The 27,544-nt window shown below is 44.0% G+C and overlaps 1 protein-coding gene and 1 long non-coding RNA gene across 2 annotated transcripts in view; both read left to right on the forward strand.

Annotated features, from left to right (window-relative positions):
• The first annotated feature begins 2,254 nt into the window (after window positions 1-2,254).
• Window positions 2,255-2,945, forward strand: LOC134981327 (uncharacterized). Its single transcript, XR_010190537.1, has 3 exons — window positions 2,255-2,328; window positions 2,590-2,667; window positions 2,756-2,945. It is a non-coding gene; the product is annotated as an uncharacterized LOC134981327 (long non-coding RNA).
• A 3,602-nt stretch (window positions 2,946-6,547) lies between these two features.
• The window catches only part of LOC134980787 (angiopoietin-related protein 5-like), a 42,180-nt gene continuing 21,183 nt past the window's right edge, over window positions 6,548-27,544 (forward strand). The window contains exon 1 of the mRNA XM_063947754.1: window positions 6,548-6,610. Coding sequence (XP_063803824.1) covers window positions 6,548-6,610 — 63 coding nt within the window. The remainder of the gene's footprint in view (window positions 6,611-27,544) is intronic.

Genomic DNA, 27,544 nt, shown 5'->3' on the forward strand with positions numbered 1-27,544 from the left:
CTCTAGGTGCATATGCTGTAAATTTATGGACCGTAAATCATTTAGTATGGAATTCGAGTCAGGGGGATGTTATAGATTGAAACACTTGGTTAATTGCAACACAGAGTATGTTGTATACAAGATCTCTTGTAGTTGTAGTTTTACCTATGTAGGAAAGACAAAAAGACCAACCAAAATAAGAATTCAAGAGCATATAAGAAATGTGAAAAACAGGTTTCTTTCCCATAGCCTCCCAAGGCATTATGCCGAGAAGCATGGTGCGATAGTGACGAGGGATAACTTTTCATTTACAGTATTAGAACATATACCAGTAGACCCAAGAGGTGGAAATAGGGATTTGAGATTATCTAAACGTGAAACATACTGGATTTATACGCTCAACACATTAGCCCCCAATGGCCTTAATGAAGACGTGGATATTGTCTCTTTCCTATAAGTCCTTAATTCACCATTCTCCACATTCTATATCCAATATGTTTCATGTTTTTAGTATAACACTCCCTATTTAATGGACCATATTTAATGGGGCTCAACTCTATATCACAACTGATTTTATGATTTGTTATCAGATCATAGGTTGAAGGTTAAAGCATGATACATTAAGATGTTAAGTTGCCAACTTGTAACAATTGTAAATGGGGGACCATGTTGATCTGAACTGCTTTATTTATGGCTGTTGTTGTCGTTTTCTTATATATAAGTCTATTTATGGCTGCACAGTCAGTTAGATAATTATGTTATAGGTTAAAGTTAGAATATACCACAGAGCACATTAATGAGGTTAAAATCATAATAACATTATTAAAATATTATTAGATTAACATATCAATAAATCATATAGATTAATAATATAATTAAACATCACAAATCACATAATTAATTGTTAAATTACCATCACTGGAAGCACAATATTGATTACTGTTTATGTTTATTTTTAATGAAGGATTTTCATGTAGCATCAGTCCCTCTATATAATTACTTCATCACTAAGTAAAACAAGATGGTTAAACACTTTAAATAAATTTATCAATCAACCATTATCCACTAAGTAAATAGATCGCATGTGTTATTAGATCAATATGATAATGGAGTAGCTAATGATGGACTAGTTGGGCGCCATTAAGCTATGATTATCCGTTTTGACAACTTTAATTTGAAGCAGCAGCCAGTAGAACGCACGCCGGCATAGATTTAATATGTGTGGAACGCATACCGGAAACCGGAAGTAGCGTCTATGGAACGCACGCCGGAACCGGAAGTAGCGGCGGTGGAACGCACGCCGCCGACGACGATGGAACGCAAAAGCGTTCAACATCATTTTAATAGAAATATCTAAGTCCATTTCAGTTGTCTTTTAAATCCTCGAGTGACTGACTCACTGGTCAGTAATGCTATCACTGTTAACAGATTGAATGCTAGAAAGAATCACTAAAAATTAAACTAAATAAGATAAATATCAAACAGGAAATGAGGTCATTGGGGAGGAGGTATAAATATCAGCCCCAGTCTCCATTTAGCACTTTAGCTGTGAATGAGAATCCTGAGAGAATACTAAGGTAAATATCATGACTAACAGACATTTTTTGATATATTGGAGAAAGAACCCATATTTATGGATAAATTTCTCTTTCAGGGTATTGACTCATTTGAGTCTATTACAATATTCTTATTTTAAATAGGATTGGTCTATTTTCAACTAAAAAGGTGAGCCTAAGATGTTCCTCCTATTATAAATTAATTAAATTTATTCGGTTGTAGCCTCATTTTTGTATAGCAATAATTTCTATGAATTAAATCACTTTCACTATTTAGGATTTATTATATAATAATGTGCAGTACAACGTGAAGTAAACAACAGGGCTGTTCATTTGTAAGGGAATATGCTAAGATATTGTTTGGACCTATAATGGATGTGAAGCTTTGCCTCATCTAATATACTAAGGCATTGTTTGAACTTATAATGGCTGTCAAAACTCTGCCTTTTCATAATATATAAAAGTGCAGATTGATATTATGAATAATTAGGCATATAAAGATATTATTATTGATCAGCGATTGGGTTCACCATGGTCCCTCACAAATAGTGCAATGACATTGTATATATAAGAATAATAGGGATTAACTCTATTCGCATAATGAATGTTATGTATAGTTAGGTTCCAATATACAATGTAAATAACAATCTGTAGCTTATAATTTATGCTGGTAAAGTTCACCTATCCATACATATTATTGTCTATATTTCCAATTTATAGGTTACTGTCACAGCAATTTTTCTTCTGTTTATACATTGATGAACTTTTTTATGATAGACACCAATATTGGAATGTGAGTAGCTTTGTTTGAATGTCTATGATATAATGGAATAATTACCATCAATTCTGCTTTTGAATAATGAGTAACATAGAATTGCACTCAATTTGTGATTAATTGAGCAATTATCATACCCATTGATAGAGAGTATATTGCATCTATTCCTCCATTACTCCATTTTGTTTGTTCCTTCCTCCTTGATTATGTTTACTAATTCTATTGTGAATATATATGGTCACTGTAATTTAATATCAATTCTAATGGTGACATTTCTAGATCCTTTATCTGTGAGAATTTTTATATACACCCACGGCAAAAGTTGGAGGTGATATCTTACAAACTTTGATCTCATTGGTATGTAAGTAGATGATCTTAATGTAGCAAGACTGTGATAAATGTAAATAGCATTTGGTATATCACCCTCTTTCTAACCACCACTCAGATTGCGTCCCCTGATGAAGTCCTGTAAGGACGAAACGCGTTGGGCACTCACGCATTTGTGATTTGAACATACATCTGAACGCTTCATTGAGAAGTAGATGTGGATATTACCAAAAATCATCAAGATAAATATTTGTCTATACTGTCCATTTGTAATGTAAAGTCATGTGTATGTTTTATTGAAACTTTTATATGAGTACAGTTTTTACTGTTTAAAGAATTATTTTAAAATAAACACATTTGTATGTGAAATCTGAAGTGGTCGAGCTCCCATGAGAATTTCTTAGATCTGTTCTCCATTCTTTGCCTTGTCTGACAGGAGGCACTTCTCAGTGGTGCGAGCTTTATAGTTTTTAGCGCAAAAAAGGGGTACTTTATTTCTTGGTTATATATATATATATATATATATATATATCAAAACAGTTTGACCCGGCACTCACAGTTCCGTAGTAAAGTTTCCTTAGCTCATGGTGCCCTCCCACGGGCAAATACTCGATAGCACACGGGAACAAACGGGCGGCACTCAGAGCATGTCTTAAAGGTTAAAGTGCAGTGACTTTATTGTCAGTGGAGACATCTACGTTTCGGGGACGCAGCCCCGTCGTCAGCTGCATCGAGCCTGTCTGGGATTACACGAAGAGACAGAACGAATTGAGCAGCCTACATCCACAGAAGATCTGTGGTTAGTTCTCCAAGATGTTTGGAACAACCTCCCTGCTGAGTTCCTTCAAATACTGTGTGCAAGTGTACCTGTGTGGAAGAATTGACGCTGTTTTGAAGGCAAAGGGTGGTCACACCAAATATTGATTTGATTTAGATTTCTCTTGTGCTCATTCACTTTGCATCTTGTTAATTGATAAAAAAAACTATTAACACTTCTGTTTTTGAAAGCATTCTTACTTTGCAACATTTTTTCCACACCTGCCTAAAACTTTTGCACAGTACTGTATATCTAGCTATCTATATATATATATATATATAGCTATCTATATATATATATATAGCTATATATATATATATATATATATATATATAGAGAGAGAGAGAGAGAGAGAGAGAGAGAGAGAGAGAGAGAGAGAGAGAGAGAGAGGATACTAGAACCGGCACTCACCCTACAGGCATTATGCTCCGGTGCCCTCTGGAATCATAAGTATAGAACCAGGAGGAAACAAACAGCGGCACTCAGGAGACTCATTCAAAGTAGATAAAGTGCAGAAAATATTTAATCCATGATGGAATCAGGTGACCAACGTTTCGGGGCTGTGGTGCCCCTTTGTCAAGGTGATACCTTGACAAAGCGCCATGGCCCCGAAACATTGGTCACCTGATTCCATCATGGATTAAACATTTTCTGCACTTTATCTACTTTGAATGAGTCTCCTGAGTGCCGCTGTTTGTTTCCTCCTGGTTATATATATATATATATATATATATATATATATATATAAGCAGAATGGACCGGCACTCCCACAGCTTAAGTTATGTGCCCCGGTGCCCTCTGATGCAAATGAGGTAGACTGGAAGCGATGAAGCATTCAGCGGCACTCAGGGTCTTTTTCAAAGAACAACTGTATTTAGAAAATCACGGCATAAAACCGTTTCGGGACTGGCACGTCCCTTTGTCAAGTGCCGCTGAATGCTTCATCGCTTCCAGTATATATATATATATATATATAAAATCACGTCCGGAGATTATCTATAGGAAGTCCAAAAGTCTTAAGGATTTATTAGAACCCAGTATGCTAACAAACACAAGGTATAAAATTCATCCAATGCCAAAATGTGTAGGATCGTATAAATGCGGACGTAAATTTCTCCATCCAAACCGGAAAATCTTCAGTGATGTTGGCAATACCAAGGAATACAAAATTAAGGAATTTCTAAACTGCAACACCTCATCAGTCATATATCTATTGGAATGCAAATGTGGAAAGAAATATGTCCGCAAGACCAAAAGAACATTGAAACTAAGGATCCACAAGCATATATATGAAATAATCAAGAATAAAGTGGATAGTCATACCATTTCAAGGCACTCCACTGTGGAACACAACTCTAACCCAGATGAACTGACCTACAAAGCTATAGAACTGGACACACTGGGGAGGAAAGAGGAGGAGACCTGGCAAATAAACTGTCACAATGTTAAATGTTTTGGATATTTCACATAAGAACAATGCAACCATTGAGCCTCAACGAGAATTACGAAATTGCCCCTTTTTTGTGAAGGTTTTGTTCCAACTCATTTTCACCACTTCTTTGTAATCTCACTTATAAAGGACTTTCTTCTGGTATAATTGCACTTATAATTAATAAATATAATATTGAAATTATTGCGTCATATGTCGCGTGATAAGTAATTTCAGTCAAACCACACTAGAAATGCCCAATCTTGGACAATCTTGGAAGCTAAGCAGTGTTGGGCCTGACCAGTACCAGGAAGGGTGACCACCTGGGTACTGAAAAATAAGTGACTGTGAGCTTTTACCTTTAATTATAATAATATTGACTATAAAAATATTTATAGTAACATGATGTCTCTTTTATTCATCACATTCACACCAGCACTGATATCTGTATATGTTCTCATATGCAAACACAGACATACTCAAATTATGTGATCATTTTAAGTGAACTTTAACACGGTTACTTTAAATTTGGGTTCACTTTTTTATCTGCATAGACACTTTGAATGCAAATATAGTTATCTAAGCACTTCGCACTTTAGATATGGTTTGTTTAGACTAGAAATTATCTATAGCCTTGCATGACAATTGACCTCTAAAAGATGTTAAAAACAACGCTGTTTGAAACCTTTAAAATCAGTAAAAAGCACCAAAACTGCATTTATTATATAAGTTATATAAAAGTATGAAATTTAAGAGTGATTTCTTAAACTTAATCCATTTATCTCAATTATGCACTGAGTTGCCGTCCAATGTGTCTGGGATGGATTGTTTACCGCTGCTTTCATGACAACCTGAAAACGAATGAGAGAGGAGACGCACCACAGATCACATGATGCGCTCCAATATGCGTTCCACACTTCAGAGTCTGGACGAACGTACCACGCCACTAAGGACTCTTGGAGGAAGGTCGGATTGCCTGCACAAGCGCAGAAGGAACCGCAGATACTGGAAGTGTGGTGGAAATACGCACAAAATCATTCTTGGACAATTATTTATGTAAAAAACACTTGGTTTTAATATAAATCATCTTTAACAGAGATCGGCTTTTAGTTTAATCATATTTTATTGTGTAATTGTGAATTCATGGAGAACCACATGCCCACAACAGGAAGCGATGTCACAATTAGTTACTAAAGTCTAAAGGACGAAACACGTTGGATTTTCCCCTGTGACCTCCTGCTAATTAAGATAAGATTCTCCTGTGCTTTAATATTGATTATTATTTTATATCTTGCTTTTTTTGTATTTATTGTGCTTTTTAAAAAAAAAATTTAATCTGATGTAGACTCAGTTAAAACAAAAAAATCTCTCGATAAATTTTATTCTGACTACTCATATTCCTTAAAGTAGAATTTGTAAGGTATTCACCATCATCCCTCTGTTTTCAAATTCCGACGCCATTGGTTGCTTGAACCCTTATCCTCCAATCACTTTAATATATATATATATATATATATATATATATATATGTACATACATACATATACACTCAGGGACTTATATGAAATTATATATATTCAGCAAAATTGTAACGCATAATGCGTTACCAAGGTTACAGTGGGGACATGCCCACTTTCCTTAGGGTGCTTATATATAGACAAAGCATGGAGAACTTACACAATAAATGCATCTGCCTTATAAAGGATAACAGTACTCACCATCACCAGGTATGTGCAATCCGGGAAGTCAAGGGCGCCATCTGTGGACATCACATTGGTGAGGTCACCCACTTGCCTTCCCCCCAGGCTGGGACAATGCCTCCACGCATCACACTGGCAACCCTGCAAAGCCTCTCCAACACCTTCTGGCTACAATTACTGGAAACATGAACACAATGAGACACATGATAATAAATCACCAATATCATCAAGCTAATAAAAACATTACAAGTAATGCTGGTCATACACTTGTGCGATGCCCCACGACGCGACATCGCGGGGCATCGCACTGGCAGTACTGCCAAAGTGATTACCATGCGATCATGCGATAGATCGCACGGTAATCACGTGATAGGCACGTCACCGCCGAGTGGGAGCGGCCTCTGGCCGCTCCCGGCGGGTGCCCATCGCACATCGCTGTGCAATATATCTCATGTGGGCTTAAAACCACATGTGATCGCACTGCGATCCGAGAAATATTAAGTGCAGCACATAATATATTGAGACGCGATATTCGAACGGCGTGCCCGCACATCGCGTCTCAAGGTACTAAAATGTGCATACAATCCTTCCATTTCTCTCACAGATGTGATCGAAATCGAAGGATAGCACCGATAATCTCACAATTTTTTTTTTGAAACATGATAAAAAATATATAAAAAATTATGAACTTTTTCTTGTGCTAATTTAATCCAGAGTTCATGTAAAGCAAAGCCACGTGATGGCCTCATTTAGACCTCTGGGTGGGACGGGGACCACATCTAGCTTTATTATTCACAAAGTTTCATTTTAGAGAAATAATTTAGATTTGTCTCCTCCCCACGGTAATACTGATATATGATCAATTATTTTGTGCTGCAGTGAAACTAAATTGTGTAGGACTTGCTTAAAGTGCTTTGCTACACGTTAGAAACATAGAATTTGACGGCAGATAAGAACCACTTGGCCCATCTAGTCTGACCCTTTTTTTATCCTTTAGGTAATCTCAACCCTTTTTGAGCCTTAATTCTTTGTAAGGATATTCCTATGCCTATCTCAAGCATGTGTAAATTGCTCTACAGTCTTAGCCTCTACCACCTCTGATGGGAGGCTATTCCACTTATCCACTACCCTTTAAGTGGAATAGCCTCCCATCAGAGGTGGTAGAGACGTTGGTCAAAAGATTTTCCTTCTATTGCAGCTCTTTGAATGGTCTGGTGGTTTTTACAAAATAGTACAGTCCGCAAGGGCATATACTATAAATAACAAATTTATATATATATATATATATATATATATATATATATATATATCAAAACAGTTTGACCCGGCACTCACAGTTCCGTAGTAAAGTTTCCTTAGCTCATGGTGCCCTCCCACGGGCAAATACTCGATAGCACACGGGAACAAACGGGCGGCACTCAGAGCATGTCTTAAAGGTTAAAGTGCAGTGACTTTATTGTCAGTGGAGACATCTACGTTTCGGGGACGCAGCCCCGTCGTCAGCTGCATCCCCGAAACGTAGATGTCTCCACTGACAATAAAGTCACTGCACTTTAACCTTTAAGACATGCTCTGAGTGCCGCCCGTTTGTTCCCATATATATATATATATAAATATATATATATATATAAAGTTGGATAGGTGTATGGTGCTCGTTCCAATAATTTACTGATTACAAATATGAGGACAAAGTATATACATAGCAATAAACAACAAATAAATCAGAGCGGGTCCAGTAATCTTTGTATGAAAAGAACACTCCCCTAAGTAAAGGGTGGCATGCTAGCGGATATGGACCATTGATGCAAAGGATCAATAAATATGTGCACCAAAATAAAACTGTGATTCAGCTTATCTGTGTGTCTTTTGGACTTCCTTTATTGGGAAAAAAACAAAACAAAAAAAAAATGGTTACTCCAATCCTCGAAAAGGGAGGTTAAGCATCATTATCGTTGGGGCACTGGCCACTGCTGTGTTCCTCATACAGGTTTATCAAGTACAGTGGCGCACACAGGGAGGGGTTTCAGAGTACCCAGAAAGCCCGCCTGATGGTCTAAGTTTTTTAATCATGTGAAGCCAGGACAATCAGCAATAACTATCTTCCGAGTCACCATCACTGCATGCTCCGCAGCCAGACTAACCCAGATTCTACCCTGCAAAGCTTCCGTGGCTGGTCCAATCCCCAGGACCAGCCACCAATTAGCTGTATTTTTTTCCTAACATTAATGCCCCTCCACCCTTCTCAACCTTTACCTCCTATCCTCGCCGCCAAGCCCAAAACCCCACTGGCACCCATCTGTAGATTGATATGATACAAGTACAGTGTCAGCAGGCAAGCGTCCCCACTTCTCCGCCTCCTCGCCCTTCTTCCTCCTCCCGCATGTCTGGTAGTTTTAATTAGTTTATTTATTTAAATCAGTAATTATGCAATTAACTCTGCATAATATAATCTGTTGATATTGTCAGGTCCGGGTGTTTTTGTGAATCCGTTAACCTGGAACCAACCACAGGGGTAGGTGCTGGGGTATGAAGAAAACAGGGAGGACGAAGGAAGTTCCGTTTCATATATTTATTAAAGTAACAATTCAGTAAGGAGTTAAATGACTAGTTGTTAATCATCATTATACTGAAGTATTGCAGGAATGACAGAAATAATATGCAAGAGAAAACTCAGAAATAAATAAAAGAAATGTTCATGGAAACATATGCAAAAACAAGCTGAAGAATAAATGTTGAATTGTCCAAATATAAACAGGCTTTGATGCTGAACTGCAGATTGTGTTTAACTGGTTAATGCAGACATGGAGAATTAACTGTAAGAATTTGCAATGGAGTTTTAAGAGTTAACTGAGAGACTGTGAAGAATTATCCTTGTAATGACAACATAGAAAAAGTACTGAATTGGGTTACTTGCGGGTTCCGGAGATCACTGTGAAACTGTAGTAGATGGCAAGGTGATGAATGGGTTAAATGCAGAGTTGAACAAACGAACAGCTGAGGGAATTGGAATCCTCCAGACTTTGTATGATAGGCAGACAGACAAGGTAACCTCATGCAGGACACTGGGAATTCAAGTATTTCCAATAGGTGTGCAATTGACTGATAGCACAATGGAGAGCCGGTAGATCTTTGGCAGTGAAGGCTGCAAAACGGACCTCTGAGAACGGAGGCGATATCTGGACCACGGGAATCACACAGGAATGCACGGAGAGAGTTCAGAGCTAGAGCACAGCTTTGATACAACAAAGCACTGGCCCAGAGTGACATAATCCCAGCCTACTTAAAGGCAGCACAAGCACGGGATTGGCTTACACCTGCCCACAGGTGTTTTCACAAGTGCTCAGTATTAGCTATTTGGTCTCCAACATGGCCACCTCCTATACAGCAGACACACCGCAGTGCCTTAGGCCATTTGGTCCCCGCACTCACAGTTCCCAGACTCTGCATTACCTGTGCCATTGATCACGCCATGTCCCCACACGGGCGCACAGCACCGCGAGCAACCGCACTGGCAACGGATGAACCCCAGAACCCGCAAAGGTGAGAGACCGGTTCGTGACAGTACCCCCTCTTCTACGGGTGGTCTCCGAACACCTTTGAACCTTGTCAGGATTTTTGGAGAAGTATTTCTGTACCAGTCTTGGAGCATGAACATCTTCAGAGAAAACCCAGGATCTCTCCTCCGGGCCGTAACCCTTCCAGTCGACCAGAAACTGTAAACGTCCATATCGGGAACGTGAGTCCACAATCTCTTTAACTTCAAATTCCTCATTCTGCAAAGAGTGAACTTTAGGAGATTTGGACTGGGTAGTACGGAACTTATTGAGAATCAAAGGCTTCAGTAAAGATGTATGAAAGGCGTTAGGAATTCTCAAAGACGGTGGCAGCTTGACTTTGTATGACACAGGGTTGAGTACCTTTACAATGGGAAATGGACCAATAAACCTGGGAGCAAATTTCTTAGAAGGAACTTTGAACTTGAGATTGCGCGTAGAAATCCAAACTTGGTCTCCCACTTTGTAATTCGGTACAGCTTTACGTTTTTTATCTGCAAAAGATTTATAACGAGCGGAAGTTTTGACCAAGGACTTACGTACACAACTCCAGATGCTAGATAGACGTTGAAGCTCTTGATCTGCCGCTGGGACCTCTAGGGCTGGCAATGGATGAAACTCTGGCACACGAGGATGAAAGCCGAAGTTAATATAAAAGGGCGTAGATTCTGAAGATGAATGGAAGAGATTATTATGAGCAAATTCTGCCAATGGAAGGTAGTCAACCCAGTCATCCTGTGAGGACGATATATATAGCCGGAGAAATGTTTCAAGGTCTTGGTTGACTCTCTCAGTTTGTCCATCTGTCTGAGGATGATATGCAGAAGAAAAGTTCAACTTGACATTTAAAGATGAACAAAGCGACCTCCAAAACTTGGCCACAAACTGTGTTCCCCGATCAGAAACAATTTCTCGAGGAAGGCCATGCAACTTGAAGATTTCAGAGATGAACAATCTGGCTAGTAAAGGGGCTGATGGTAACCCAGTTAATGGAATGAAATGGGCCATTTTCGAAAATCGATCCACTATCACCCAAATGGTATTTCGCCCTTTTGATGGAGGTAGATCGGTCACGAAATCCATTGAGATATGAGTCCATGGTTGTTTGGGTATGGATAGTGGATGTAACAAACCTGGTGGAGAACTTCTTGGACTCTTATGTTGGGCACATTTAGGACATGCTGCTATAAACTCTTGAACATCGGCTTTAAGACGTGGCCACCAATAAGACTGTTGAATAAACTTGAGAGTCTTTAGAACCCCAGGATGACCCATGAAGGAAGAGGAGTGAGCCCAGGTAAGCAGCCGTTTTCGAAGACTTGTGGCGACAAAGGTCTTGCCAGGCGGAGGAACTGGAGAGGTTCGAGTCATTAAAAAGGACCTAGGATTCACAATGGCTTGATTCGTGGTAGCATCATTTAATTCAGAAGAAGCAAAGGACCGGGAAAGGGCATCTGCCTTTTTGTTCTGAGACCCTGGACGATAGGTGAGTTTGAAATCAAATCGTGAGAAGAAAAGCGCCCATCGGGCTTGTCGTGGATTCAAACACTGAGCTGACTGCAGATACAGAAGATTCTTATGATCAGTATAAAGTGTAATGCGATGTTGAGCTCCTTCTAGAAGGTATCTCCACTCCTCAAATGCCAACTTGATGGCAAGTAACTCTTGCTCACCGATTGCATAATTACGTTCTGCCGGGAGGAACTTACGGGAGAAATATCCGCAGGGATGGACCTTTTTATCTTCAAAGACTTGTGACAACACAGCTCCTACTGCTTCTGTAGATGCATCCACCTCTAGTAGAAAGGGACGATTCAGATCAGGCTGTCGAAGAATGGGGGCTGACACAAAGGCTTGCTTTAAATCAGAGAAGGCTTTGATTGCTTCTGAAGACCAGTTTGTAGGATTTGCTCCCTTACAAGTTAGGGCTGTGATGGGAGCAGCTAACGTAGAATAATTCTTAATGAATCTCCTATAGAAATTAGCAAAGCCGAGAAATCGCTGAATCCCCTTGAGAGTTGTAGGAGTGGACCAATCTCGGATAGCTTGTACCTTACCGGGATCCATACATAGCTCTGATCCAGAAATGATGTAACCAAGGAACGGTATGGAAGATACTTCAAAAGTGCACTTCTCTAACTTACAATAAAGTTGATTTTTCCTCAGACGTGTCAGTACCTCTTTAACTTGGTGACGGTGAGACTTTATATCCCTAGAGAATATTAGGATATCATCCAGGTACACTACTAGACACTTGTAGAGAAGATCACGAAAAAGTTCATTCACATAGCTTTGAAAAACTGCAGGTGCATTACAAAGACCGAAAGGCATTACAAGGTATTCGTAATGCCCATCCCGGGTATTAAAAGCAGTCTTCCACTCGTCCCCTTCTCGGATGCGGATTAAATTGTAGGCCCCTCGGAGATCCAGTTTTGTAAACACAGTAGCTCCTTTTACCCGGTCAAATAATTCTGGAATTAAGGGTAATGGATACTTGTTTTTCACAGTGATCTCATTGAGTCCACGGTAATCTATGCATGGTCGTAACCCACCATCCTTCTTCTTAACGAAAAAGAATCCGGCTCCTGCAGGTGAAGAAGATGGTCTGATAAATCCTTTGGTTAGATTTTCTTGTATATAATCAGACATAGCTTGCGTCTCTGGGATGGATAGCGGATAAATTCGTCCCCTAGGAGGTGTTTTACCCGGAACCAGGACAATTGGGCAGTCCCATTCGCGATGAGGAGGTAGAGAGTCTGCTGCTTGTTTCCTGAAAACATCCGCAAAGGATTGATACACCGGAGGTAGGTCGGGAAGGCTGATTGACCGGAGAGGTACAATTGAGGCTAAACAGTTCTTGGTACAAGATTTACCCCATGAAAGGACTTCCATGGTTTGCCAATTAAGTTGAGGGTTATGTTTCTGCAGCCAAGGTAAACCAAGTATCACATCTTGAGAGGCTTTGGGAATCACGTAGAAGGAGAGGTATTCGGAATGGAGCACACCAACTTTCATCTTGAGACATACGGTTCGATGAGTAATTATACCATCTGGAATTCGACTTCCATCCACTGCTGTAACGGCAACTGCTGCTTCCAGAGGCATGGTTTGAACTTTAGACCGCATGACAAAGGCTGAGGAGATGAAGTTCTCGGCTGCCCCAGAATCTAGGAGAGCTGAAACTTTCACTGTAGAACTTGGCACTTCTAATTGAATAGACAAGGTCGGCTCTTTCCCAGAACGTGATTCTAGAGTAACTCCTAGCTTAACCTCTCTTGAATAAGCTAGGAGCGAGAGTTTCCCGGTCGGAGTTTGCAGAATTTAACTAAGTGTTCAGAGGACCCACAGTACATGCAGAGGTTACCCTGTCGACGACGAAGTCGTTCCTCTTCTGTGAGGCGAGAGCGCCCAATCTGCATAGGTTCGTCTGTCGTTACCGGAGACTGTGATGAAGAATCTTGTCGAGGCCTAGGATGATAACGTGGACTGGATCGCTCTGCCCTGGATTTCTCTAAACATCGCTCCCTGTAGCGTAGGTCAAGTTTGTTACAGAGAGAAATCAATTCATCCAGTTTAGTTGGCACATCCCGGATAGTTAAATCGTCCTTGATTCTCTCAGAAAGTCCATTCCAAAACGCGGCGATCAGGGCCTCCTCATTCCAGTTTAACTCTGAAGACAACGTGCGAAACTGAACAATATATTGATTGACAGGACGTAAACCTTGACGTAGACGGAGAATCTCCAAAGATCCTGAGGTGGTCCTGCCGGGTTCGTCAAAGATTCTCCGGAAAGAAGATACAAACTCTTTGTAATTAGAGAGGATAGGATCACCTCTCTCCCATAATGGTGATGCCCACTCCAGAGCCTGACCGGAGAGGAGGGCAATAATATATGCGACCTTAGAACGAGCTGATGGGAAACTGGCGGACATCAGTTCGAACTGGATCTCGCATTGATTCAGGAATCCCCTGCAAAGTTTTGGAGTTCCGTCAAACTTACTCGGAGAGGGTAACTGCAAGCGGGACGTAGGCAGCATCACAGGAGAAGCTGTAGTGGTAACTGGGACAACCGGAGTTGGAATCTGGACTTGAGACGTTTTAATTGCTGTATGAAGAGTCTCTAAACGGTCTGCCATAGTTTGCATAAACTGCACTATTTGTGTCTGTATAGACTCCTGGTTTTCCAGACGGGAAAGGATATTTGACGTAGCACCGCCTCCTGCGAATTGGTCACTTGACGGATCCATGTGGCCAGTGCTTACTGTCAGGTCCGGGTGTTTTTGTGAATCCGTTAACCTGGAACCAACCACAGGGGTAGGTGCTGGGGTATGAAGAAAACAGGGAGGACGAAGGAAGTTCCGTTTCATATATTTATTAAAGTAACAATTCAGTAAGGAGTTAAATGACTAGTTGTTAATCATCATTATACTGAAGTATTGCAGGAATGACAGAAATAATATGCAAGAGAAAACTCAGAAATAAATAAAAGAAATGTTCATGGAAACATATGCAAAAACAAGCTGAAGAATAAATGTTGAATTGTCCAAATATAAACAGGCTTTGATGCTGAACTGCAGATTGTGTTTAACTGGTTAATGCAGACATGGAGAATTAACTGTAAGAATTTGCAATGGAGTTTTAAGAGTTAACTGAGAGACTGTGAAGAATTATCCTTGTAATGACAACATAGAAAAAGTACTGAATTGGGTTACTTGCGGGTTCCGGAGATCACTGTGAAACTGTAGTAGATGGCAAGGTGATGAATGGGTTAAATGCAGAGTTGAACAAACGAACAGCTGAGGGAATTGGAATCCTCCAGACTTTGTATGATAGGCAGACAGACAAGGTAACCTCATGCAGGACACTGGGAATTCAAGTATTTCCAATAGGTGTGCAATTGACTGATAGCACAATGGAGAGCCGGTAGATCTTTGGCAGTGAAGGCTGCAAAACGGACCTCTGGGAACGGAGGCGATATCTGGACCACGGGAATCACACAGGAATGCACGGAGAGAGTTCAGAGCTAGAGCACAGCTTTGATACAACAAAGCACTGGCCCAGAGTGACATAATCCCAGCCTACTTAAAGGCAGCACAAGCACGGGATTGGCTTACACCTGCCCACAGGTGTTTTCACAAGTGCTCAGTATTAGCTATTTGGTCTCCAACATGGCCACCTCCTATACAGCAGACACACCGCAGTGCCTTAGGCCATTTGGTCCCCGCACTCACAGTTCCCAGACTCTGCATTACCTGTGCCATTGATCACGCCGTGTCCCCACACGGGCGCACAGCACCGCGAGCAACCGCACTGGCAACGGATGAACCCCAGAACCCGCAAAGGTGAGAGACCGGTTCGTGACAGATATAATTTAACATAATTTACTTGTTCACTTGAAATACTACATAGTTGTTGATTTTAAAGGTCAGGGTTAAATGTTCATTAATGCTAATTATGTGTAGATTAGAACACAATGCAGTATAGTGAGTTTGAAAGCCTATTTGACAAAAGGAATTGTGAGGGAAGATGTAATGACTGATCAGTACAATACAGTGCATTCGTGAATTTCAGTTTAGTATTGGATGACATTATTGTTTTTAACAGATGTGTGTTTGGGATCAGTACTAATTGCCGCCGGTCGGAATCCCGGCGGTCGAAATACGTCCGGCGGCATCCTGACCGCATCCCGTGTGTTTACTACTTGTTCCCAGGATTTAAAAAAAAAAAGGCCAAATTCTTTTTATTACAACACATTCTCTCATTTTGAATATGCATAATTTACTTGAAACTTTATTATTAATGTTCTATTGTTACTGGTAATAAAGTTAAGCACTGAACTTCAATTTTGGTACTTTTGAAATTGAACAGTTATTAGCATAATTCTTAAGAAAAAAATAAAATGTATCATTCCCTTGTACTGTAACAAACAAAAAAACAGCATTAAAAAAAATAATTATAAATGTTGGGCTGAAGTTTAGCAATGGGATCATACTCATACTTTGGCAATCTTTTTTTTTGTAACCAAAGAAAATATTCATATATATTATGGGCCTAAACCAGAGGTTCCCAAACTGTGTGCCGTGGCTCCCTGGGGTGCCTCAGGACACTTGCAGGAGTGCCCTGGGTTGGTGGTCCAGGACCAATTCAAATTATTCATGGTCAATATAATAGGCAAAACCAGTGCTGGTGGCTGCCAGTCATAAAATATGTGGTCAAACAGAAGAAAATGTTGTCCCTCACCATACAACTGACCCTAAGGATGACATATAAACGCCATCTACTTAATGTAATATTTCTTTCTACATTTCTCAATAAGAAATTTTTGGCCTAGGGGTGCCGTGAAAAAAATTCTGATATTTTAGGGCGCCGTGATTCAAAAAAGTTTGGAAACCACTGGCCTAAACTATACTTGCCTACCCTCCTAGAAACTGCATTAGATTCCAAATTTTTGGGGCAGTCCCATGCAGCCTCGGGAGAGTAGGCAACTCTCCCGTCTCCTGCCCGCTTCTGGGCAGGATGTTTTAAAAATCACCGGCAATCGTGGGTCCGCGTGAATGGGGTGGGACTAAATGACTGGAATCAGCCATTTAGCTCCGCCTCTCATGGCAGACTCACAAATCGTGGCTGTTTCCCTGAGTTAAAGGTGGCCCTTAAGCTCCACCCCTCACCATAGACCTGCAAATCGTGGGTGTTTCCAAGTGTTGGGGGCAGGGCCTAATGACATAGAAAATAAGAATTTACTTACCGATAATTCTATTTCTCGTAGTCCGTAGTGGATGCTGGGGACTCCATCAGGACCATGGGGAATAGCGGCTCCGCAGGAGACAGGGCACAAAAGTAAAAGCTTTAGGATCAGGTGGTGTGCACTGGCTCCTCCCCCTATGACCCTCCTCCAAGCCTCAGTTAGGATACTGTGCCCGGACGAGCGTACACAATAAGGAAGGATTTTGAATCCCGGGTAAGACTCATACCAGCCACACCAATCACACTGTACAACCTGTGATCTGAACCCAGTTAACAGCATGATAACAGCGGAGCCTCTGAAAAGATGGCTCACAACAATAATAACCCGATTTTTGTAACAATAACTATGTACAAGTATTGCAGACAATCCGCACTTGGGATGGGCGCCCAGCATCCACTACGGACTACGAGAAATAGAATTATCGGTAAGTAAATTCTTATTTTCTCTGACGTCCTAAGTGGATGCTGGGGACTCCGTCAGGACCATGGGGATTATACCAAAGCTCCCAAACGGGCGGGAGAGTGCGGATGACTCTGCAGCACCGAATGAGAGAACTCCAGGTCCTCCTCAGCCAGGGTGTGCCCCTGACCAAGTAGCAGCTCGGCAAAGTTGTAAAGCCGAGACCCCTCGGGCAGCCGCCCAAGATGAGCCCACCTTCCTTGTGGAATGGGCATTTACATATTTTGGCTGTGGCAGTCCTGCCACAGAATGTGCAAGCTGAATTGTACTACACATCCAACTAGCAATCGTCTGCTTAGAAGCAAGAGCACCCAGTTTTTTGGGTGCCTACAGGATAACAGCAAGTCAGTTTTCCTGACTCCAGCCGTCCTGGAAACCTATATTTTCAGGGCCCTGACAACATCTAGCAACTTGGAGTCCTCCAAGACCCTAGTAGCCGCAGGTACCACAATAAGCTGGTGCAGGTGAAACGCTGACACCACCTTAGGGAGAAACTGGGGACGAGTCCGCAGCTCTGCCCTGTCCGAATGGACAATCAGATATGGGCTTTGTGAGACAAAGCCGCCAATTCTGACACTCGCCTGGCCGAGGCCAGGGCCAACATCATGGTCACTTTCCATGTGAGATATTTCAAATCCACAGATTTGAGCGGTTTAAACCAATGTGATTTGAGGAATCCCAGAACTACGTTGAGATCCCACAGTGCCACTGGAGGCACAAAAGGGGGTTGTATATGCAGTACTCCCTTGACAAACTTCTGGACTTCAGGAACTGAAGCCAATTTTTTCTGGAAGAAAATTGACAGGGCCGAAATTTGAACCTTAATGGACCCCAATTTGAGGCCCATAGACACTCCTGTTTGCAGGAAATGCAGGCATCGACCGAGTTGAAATTTCTTCGTGGGGCCTTCCTGGCCTCACACCACGCAACATATTTTCGCCACATGTGGTGATAATGTTGTGCGGTCACCTCCTTCCTGGCTTTGACCAGGGTAGGAATGACCTCTTCCGGAATGCCTTTTTCCCTTAGGATCCGGCGTTCCACCGCCATGCCGTCAAACGCAGCCGCGGTAAGTCTTGGAACAGACATGGTACTTGCTGAAGCAAGTCCCTTCTTAGCGGCAGAGGCCATGAGTCCTCTGTGAGCATTTCTTGAAGTTCAAGGTACCAAGTCCTTCTTGGCCAATCCGGAGCCACGAGTATAGTTCTTACTCCTCTACGTCTTATAATTCTCAGTACCTTGGGTATGAGAAGCAGAGGAGGGAACACATACACCGACTGGTACACCCACGGTGTTACCAGAATGTCCACAGCTATTGCCTGAGGGTCTCTTGACCTGGCGCAATACCTGTCCAGTTTTTTGTTCAGGCGGGACGCCATCATGTCCACCTTTGGTCTTTCCCAACGGTTCACAATCATGTGGTAGACTTCCCGATGAAGTCCCCACTCTCCCGGGTGGAGGTCGTGCCTGCTGAGGAAGTCTGCTTCCCAGTTGTCCACTCCCGGAATGAACACTGCTGACAGTGTTATCACATGATTTTCCGCCCAGCGAAGAATCCTTGCAGTTTCTGCCATTGCCGTCCTGCTTCTTGTGCCGCCCTGTCTGTTTACGTGGGTGACTGCCGTGATGTTGTCCCACTGGATCAATACCGGCTGACCTTGAAGCAGAGGTCTTGCTAAGCTTAGAGCATTGTAAATTGCCCTTAGCTCCAGTATATTTATGTGGAGAGAAGTCTCCAGACTATATCACACTCCCTGGAAATTTTTTCCCTGTGTGACTGCTCCCCAGCCTCTCAGGCTGGCATCCGTGGTCACCAGGACCCAGTTCTGAATGCCGAATCTGCGGCCCTTTAATAGATGAGCACTCTGCAGCCACCGCAGAAGAAACACCCTTGTCCTTGGAGACAGGGTTATCCGCTGATGCATCTGAAGATGCGATCCGGACCATTTTTCCAGCAGATCCCACTGAAAAGTTCTTGCGTGAAATCTGCCGAATGGAATCGCTTCGTAAGAAGCCACCATTTTTCCCAGGACCCTTGTGCAATGATGCACTGACACTTTTCCTGGTTTTAGGAGGTTCCTGACTAGCTCGGATAACTCCCTGGCTTTCTTCTCCGGGAGAAACACCCTTTTCTGGACTGTGTCCAGAATCATCCCTAGGAACAGCAGACGTGTCGTCGGAAACAGCTGCGATTTTGGAATATTTAGAATCCACCCGTGCTGTCGTAGAACTACTTGAGATAGTGCTACTCCGACCTCCAACTGTTCTCTGGACCTTGCCCTTATCAGGAGATCGTCCATTTTCTTTGAAGAAGAATCATCATTTCGGCCATTACCTTGGTAAAGACCCGGGGTGCCGTGGACAATCCAAACGGCAGCGTCTGAAACTGATAGTGACAGTTCTGTACCACGAACCTGAGGTACCCTTGGTGAGAAGGGCAAATTTGGACATGGAGGTAAGCATCCCTGATGTCCAGGGACACCATATAGTCCCCTTCTTCCTGGTTCGCTATCACTGCTCTGAGTGACTCCATCTTGATTTGAACCTTTGTATGTAAGTGTTCAAATATTTCAGATTTAGAATAGGTCTCACCGAGCCGTCTGGCTTCAGTACCACAATATAGTGTGGAATAATACCCCTTTCCTTGTTGTAGGAAGGGTACTTTGATTATCACCTGCTGGGAATACAGCTTGTGAATTGTTTCCAATACTGCCTCCCTGTCGGAGGGAGACGTTGGTAAAGCAGACTTCAGGAACCTGCGAGGGGGAGACGTCTCGAATTTCCAATCTGTACCCCTGGGATACTACTTGTAGGCTCCAGGGGTCCACTTGCGAGTGAGCCCACTGCGTGCTGAAACTCTTGAGACGACCCCCCACCGCACCTGAGTCCGCTTGTACGGCCCCAGCGTCATGCTGAGGACTTGGTAGAAGCGGTGGAGGGCTTCTGTTCCTGGGAATGGGCTGCCTGCTGCAGTCTTCTTCCCTTTCCTCTATCCCTGGGCAGATATGACTGGCCTTTTGCCCGCTTGCCCTTATGGGGACGAAAGGACTGAGGCTGAAAAGACGGTGTCTTTTTCTGCTGAGATGTGACTTGGGGTAAAAAAGGTGGATTTTCCAGCTGTTGCCGTGGCCACCAGGTCCGATGGACCGACCCCAAATAACTCCTCCCCTTTATACGGCAATACTTCCATGTGCCGTTTGGAATCTGCATCACCTGACCACTGTCGTGTCCATAAACATCTTCTGGCAGATATGGACATCGCACTTACTCTTGATGCCAGAGTGCAAATATCCCTCTGTGCATCTCGCATATATAGAAATGCATCCTTTAAATGCTCTATAGTCAATAAAATACTGTCCCTGTCAAGGGTATCAATATTTTCAGTCAGGGAATCCGACCAAGCCACCCCAGCGCTGCACATCCAGGCTGAGGCGATCGCTGGTCGCAGTATAACACCAGTATGTGTGTATATACTTTTTAAGATATTTTCCAGCCTCCTATCAGCTGGCTCCTTGAGGGCGGCCGTATCTGGAGACGGTAACGCCACTTGTGATAAGCGTGTGAGCGCCTTATCCACCCTAAGGGGTGTTTCCCAACGCGCCCTAACTTCTGGCGGGAAAAGGTATACCGCCAATAATTTTCTATCGGGGGAAACCCACGCATCATCACACACTTCATTTAATTTATCTGATTCAGGAAAAACTACAGGTAGTTTTTTCACACCCCACATAATACCCTTTTTTGTGGTACTTGTAGTATCAGAAATATGTAACACCTCCTTCATTGCCCTTAACATGTAACGTGTGGCCCTAAAGGAAAATACGTTTGTTTCTTCACCGTCGACACTGGAGTCAGTGTCTGTGTCTGTGTCGACCGACTGAGGTAAATGGGCGTTTTAAAGCCCCTGACGGTGTTTGAGACGCCTGGACCGGTACTAATTGTTTGCCGGCCGTCTCATGTCGTCAACCGACCTTGCAGCGTGTTGACATTATCACGTAATTCCCTAAATAAGCCATCCATTCCGGTGTCGACTCCCTAGAGAGTGACATCACCATTACAGGCAATTGCTCCGCCTCCTCACCAACATCGTCCTCATACATGTCGACACACACGTACCGACACACAGCACACACACAGGGAATGCTCTGATAGAGGACAGGACCCCACTAGCCCTTTGGGGAGACAGAGGGAGAGTTTGCCAGCACACACCAAAACGCTATAATTATACAGGGACAACCTTTATATAAGTGTTTTCCCTTATAGCATCTTAATATATAATCATATCGCCAAATAAGTGCCCCCCCTCTCTGTTTTAACCCTGTTTCTGTAGTGCAGTGCAGGGGAGAGCCTGGGAGCCTTCCCACCAGCAGTTCTGTGAGGGAAAATGGCGCTGTGTGCTGAGGAGAATAGGCCCCGCCCCCTTTTCGGCGGGCTTCTTCTCCCGTTTTTCTGACAACCTGGCAGGGGTTAAATACATCCATATAGCCCCAGAGGCTATATGTGATGTATTTTTAGCCAGTATAGGTACTTTCATTGCTGCCCAGGGTGCCCCCCCCAGCGCCCTGCACCCTCAGTGACCCGTTGGTGTGAAGTGTGCTGAGAGCAATGGCGCATTGCTACCTCATGAAGACTGAGAAGTCTTCAGCCGCCGATTTCTGGACCTCTTCTCTCTTCAGCATCTGCAAGGGGGTCGGCGGCGCGGCTCCGGTGACCCATCCAGGATGTACCTGTGATCGTCCCTCTGGAGCTAGTGTCCAGTAGCCTAAGAAGCCAATCCATCCTGCACGCAGGTGAGTTCACTTCTTCTCCCCTAAGTCCCTCATTGCAGTGAGCCTGTTGCCAGCAGGACTCACTGAAAATAAAAAACCTAATAAAACTTTTACTCTAAGCAGCTCTTTAGGAGAGCCACCTAGATTGCACCCTTCTCCGCCGGGCACAAAAACCTAACTGAGGCTTGGAGGAGGGTCATAGGGGGAGGAGCCAGTGCACACCACCTGATCCTAAAGCTTTTACTTTTGTGCCCTGTCTCCTGCGGAGCCGCTATTCCCCATGGTCCTGACGGAGTCCCCAGCATCCACTTAGGACGTCAGAGAAACATAGAATTTGACGGCAGATAAGAACCACTTGGCCCATATAGTCTGCCCCATTTTTTTAAACCAGATTTTTATATCAAACCTTATTTGATTCTTATTTCTTTGTAAGGATATCCTTATGTCTATCCCATGCATGTTTAAATTGCTCTACTGTCTTAGCCTCTACCACCTCTGATGGGAGTCTATTCCACTTGTCCACTACCCTTTCTGTGAAGTAATTTTTCCGCAAATTTCCCTGAACATCCCCCCCTCCAGTCTCAGTGCATGTCCTCGTGTCCTATTGCTTCTCTTCATTTGGAGAATGTTTCCCTCCTGGACGTTGCTAAAACCCCTGATATATGTGAACGTTTCTATCATGTCCCCTTTCCCTTCTCAGCTCCAAACTATACATAGTGAGATTCCTTAGTCTTTCTGGGTATGTTGTGTGATGTGGGCCATGCACCATTTTAGTTGTCCTTCTTTGTACACTCTCTAATGTATTTATATCCTTTTGAAGACAAAAGGGTTAGGCACCGCCTCCCTATATGACATGCAGTGTCTGCTCAGCAATCATTGCACCAACTAATACATACATGTTTTGTAATAGTGCTCAAGAAAAAATATGAGCTTTTAAGTTTTATTTCTCCTAATAGGATTACATTTTTTAATGAAACTCCAAGCTCTTCTTTTTGTTGTAGAAGTATTTTGCAACCAATTTTAATTACATCTGCTCAAGTTCTGTGGAATATTTAGCAATGGCTCACCCCAAATGGGATGTTTATGGAATCACAGATTCACACATTATGCAATCTTTTATGGTTAATTCTGAAAAATTCTGAAAACTATTCTGTAAAGAAAAAACCTACAAAAAAAAAAATGAACATGTTATATATCTTGCGTTATATATCTGTAGACACAAAGTGAGAAATCTGCAGATTAATACAAAAATACTAGTATAATTTTATAGTCATTTTATTAGGTTGTATATACAGGATTTAGATGTAAAATACATATTTTGTTTATCTCCTTCGGAAGGAGTCCTTCCTTTAACCACTTTACAAGCCAGTCTATTTAAACTTTCAAATATAGCATAAGAGAACTCTAAACAATAGTATAATCTTTAATATATGTTTCTTCTTTTGAAGCATTTTTAGCTATTTTTGTATTTATTTTTTGGTGGACTTTATTATTCAATTATTTTGGCAGTTCTGGAAAACGCTCTAAGTTAAAAAAAGATCTGGATTATGTAACTATAAATGTGTGGTAATACTGTATTAGACCTAGCTTACACGTTGAAGTTCTGAAGAGAAATACTGGGGATCATTCTGACCCGATCGCACGCTGCAGTTTATCGCCAGATGGCTGAAGGCCGTCGGTCCGCTACGATCGCCTCTGCCTGATTGACAGGCAGAGGCGGTCACTGGGCGGGGGGAGGGGGGGGGGCGGCGGAAAGGCGGCATTTGGCTGCCGTATTGTGGGCATGGTCCGGCCAACGCAGGCATGTCCAGACCGAACGGGGGCGGGCCGCAGCGGCTGCGTGACGTCACACGCAGCCGCTGCGGGCCGGGGAGCGATGAGTAGCTCCCATCCAGCACGCTAAAGCTGCGCTGGTCAGGAGCTACTCTAGAAGTGCAAAGGCATCGCCGCTGTGTGATGCCTTTGCACTTCTGTGGGGGGACGGCACTGACATGCGGGGCGGACTAGCCCTGTGCTGGGCGTCCCCCCGCATGTCAGTGTGAATGATCGTAACTGTGCTAAATTTAGCACAGCTACGATCATCTCGGAATGAACCCCATTGAACGGAATGTTCAGTTATTGGACGGAATGTTACATACTGTAGATTGTGAATTGTCAGCAATGTGTTCATATGTTTTAGAATGTGTAAAACATAATTATAGTGTAGGTCACTTCTACAGACCTGCCTCGGTGGCCAATGATTCCTGTCAGATGGGTGACAAAGCTGACAGACTATTCCAGACTCACCTCTTTCTGCTTTGTGATGTTGTGTTTCATCTCCTTTGTTTTAATTAAGTACACATTCCCAACAATGACCTTCACTAATCCCTCTGTGTTCACTGTGTATTCAAAATGTTCTTAAACACAAGAACATACAGTATTTAGTTTTAGTAGAGTCTGACCTTCCTCAAAGTCATTCCACAACCATAAATACTCTGTTCTTTCTACAACCGCCATTATATGAATCTAAAAATAATTATTGATAATAAAAAATATAATTGTAACATTTCGCATTGATTACATTAGGACATTGGGCTGGATTCAGACCTGATCGGTCCTCTGTGAATTTGCAGAGGTCTACGATCAGATAGTCGCCGCCCAGATAGAGTGAAAACCCGCCCCGCCTTGCGAAAATCTCGTAGAGTGGCGGACAGCTGCAAATCCGTTCGCAACTCGCTCACCATCGGATGGTTTTTCCAGTGTGTGCAGTGTGTGCGTAGCCCAGGACTTACTCCTACAGTGCGATACAAACAGGCTGATCGGGGCTGGAGCGGATGGCACACACCCACCCTGAAAACGCTTGGGAACGCCTGTGTATTTCCAGACACTCCCAGAAAAAGTGCAGTTACCTCCCCCAAACGCCCTCTTCCTGTCAATCAATTTGCGTATTCCTAGTGATCAAAAAAGTTGCTGGATTTTATCTCTGTTTTCCCTCGTGCATGCGTATTATGATCCGTACACATGCGCAGTCCATTGATAATCGTCCGCCTTGTGAATTCACACAACAGCGATCAGGTCTGAATAGTTTGTATGTCCATTCAGTGTTTAGTTTTGTCCAGAGGCTCCAGTTTCCCCCTTGGTCCAAAGACATACAGTACAGAGTGAAGGGGGAGCAGGCTGAGAGGCACAGAGTGAAGGGGAAGCAGGCTGAGAGGCACAGAGTGAAGGGGAAGCAGGCTGAGAGGTACAGAGTGAAGGGGGAGCAGGCTGAGAAACACAGAGTGAAGGGGAAGCAGGCTGAGAGGCACAGAGTGAAGGGGGAGCAGGCTGAGAGGCACAGAGTGAAGGGGGAGCAGGCTGAGAGACACAAAGTGAAGGGGAAGCAGGCTGAGAGACACAGAGTGAAGGGGAAGCAGGCTGAGAAACACAGAGTGAAGGGGGAGCAGGCTGAGAGGCAAAGAGTGAAGGGGAAGCAGGCTGAGAGACACAGAGTGAAGGGGAAGCAGGCTGAGAGACACAAAGTGAAGGGGAAGCAGGCTGAGAGACACAGAGTGAAGGGGAAGCAGGCTGAGAGACACAGAGTGAAGGGGAAGCAGGCTGAGAGACACAGAGTGAAGGGGAAGCAGGCTGAGAGGCACAGAGTGAAGGGGGAGCAGGCTGAGAGGCACAGAGTGAAGGGGGAGCAGGCTGAGAGACACAAAGTGAAGGGGAAGCAGGCTGAGAGACACAGAGTGAAGGGGAAGCAGGCTGAGAGACACAGAGTGAAGGGGAAGCAGTCTGAGAGACACAGAATGAAGGGGAACTAGGCTGAGCGGAACAGCGTGAAGGGGAAGAAGGCTGAGAGGCACAGAATGAAGGGGAAGCAGGCTGAGAGACACAGAATTAAGGGGAACTAGGCTGAGCGGCACAGCGTGAAGGGGAAGAAGGCTGAGAGGCACAGAATGAAGGGGAAGCAGGCTGAGAGACACAGAATGAAGGGGAACTAGGCTGAGCGGCACAGCGTGAAGGGGAAGAAGGCTGAGAGGCACAGAATGAAGGGGAAGCAGGCTGAGAGACACAGAGTGAAGGGGAAGCAGGCTGAGAGGCACAGAGTGAAGGGAAAGCAGGCTGAGAGGCACAGAGTGAAGGGGGAGCAGGCTGAGAGGCACAGAGTGAAGGGGAAGCAGGCTGAGAGACACAGAGTGAAGGGGAAGCAGGCTGAGAGGCACAGAGGGAAGGGGGAGCAGGCTGAGAGGCACAGAATGAAGGGGAAGCAGGCTGAGAGGCACAGAGTGAAGGAGAAGTAGACTCAGAGGCACAGAGTGAAGGGGAAGCAGGCTGAGAGACACTGAGTGAAGGGGAAGAAGGCTGAGAGGCACAGAATGAAGGGGAAGCAGGCTGAGCAGCACAGAGTGAAGGGGAAGTAGGCTGAGAGACACAGAGTGAAGGGGAAGCAGGCTGAGAGGCACAGAATGAAGGGGAAGCAGGCTGAGAGGCACAGAGTGAAGGGGAAGCAGGCTGAGAGGCACAGAGTGAAGGGGGAGCAGGCTGAGAGACACAAAGTGAAGGGGAAGCAGGCTGAGAGACACAGAGTGAAGGGAAAGCAGGCTGAGAGACACAGAGTGAAGGGGGAGCAGGCTGAGAGGCAAAGAGTGAAGGGGAAGCAGGCTGAGAGACACAGAGTGAAGGGGAAGCAGGCTGAGAGGCACAGAGTGAAGGGGGAGCAGGCTGAGAGGCAAAGAGTGAAGGGGGAGCAGGCTGAGAGACACAAAGTGAAGGGGAAGCAGGCTGAGAGACACAGAGTGAAGGGGGAGCAGGCTGAGAGGCACAGAGTGAAGGGGGAGCAGGCTGAGAGACACAAAGTGAAGGGGAAGCAGGCTGAGAGACACAGAGTGAAGGGGAAGCAGGCTGAGAGACACAGAGTGAAGGGGAAGCAGGCTGAGAGACACAGAATGAAGGGGAAGCAGGCTGAGAGACACAGAATGAAGGGGAACTAGGCTGAGCGGCACAGCGTGAAGGGGAAGAAGGCTGAGAGGCACAGAATGAAGGGGAAGCAGGCTGAGAGACACAGAATGAAGGGGAACTAGGCTGAGCGGCACAGCGTGAAGGGGAAGAAGGCTGAGAGGCACAGAATGAAGGGGAAGCAGGCTGAGAGACACAGAGTGAAGGGGGAGCAGGCTGAGAGGCACAGAGTGAAGGGAAAGCAGGCTGAGAGGCACAGAGTGAAGGGGGAGCAGGCTGAGAGGCACAGAGTGAAGGGGAAGCAGGCTGAGAGACACAGAGTGAAGGGGAAGCAGGCTGAGAGGCACAGAGGGAAGGGGGAGCAGGCTGAGAGGCACAGAATGAAGGGGAAGCAGGCTGAGAGGCACAGAGTGAAGGAGAAGTAGACTCAGAGGCACAGAGTGAAGGGGAAGCAGGCTGAGAGACACTGAGTGAAGGGGAAGAAGGCTGAGAGGCACAGAATGAAGGGGAAGCA

This window comes from Pseudophryne corroboree, chromosome 12 (assembly GCF_028390025.1).
Source record: "Pseudophryne corroboree isolate aPseCor3 chromosome 12, aPseCor3.hap2, whole genome shotgun sequence".
Taxonomy (NCBI): domain Eukaryota; kingdom Metazoa; phylum Chordata; class Amphibia; order Anura; family Myobatrachidae; genus Pseudophryne; species Pseudophryne corroboree.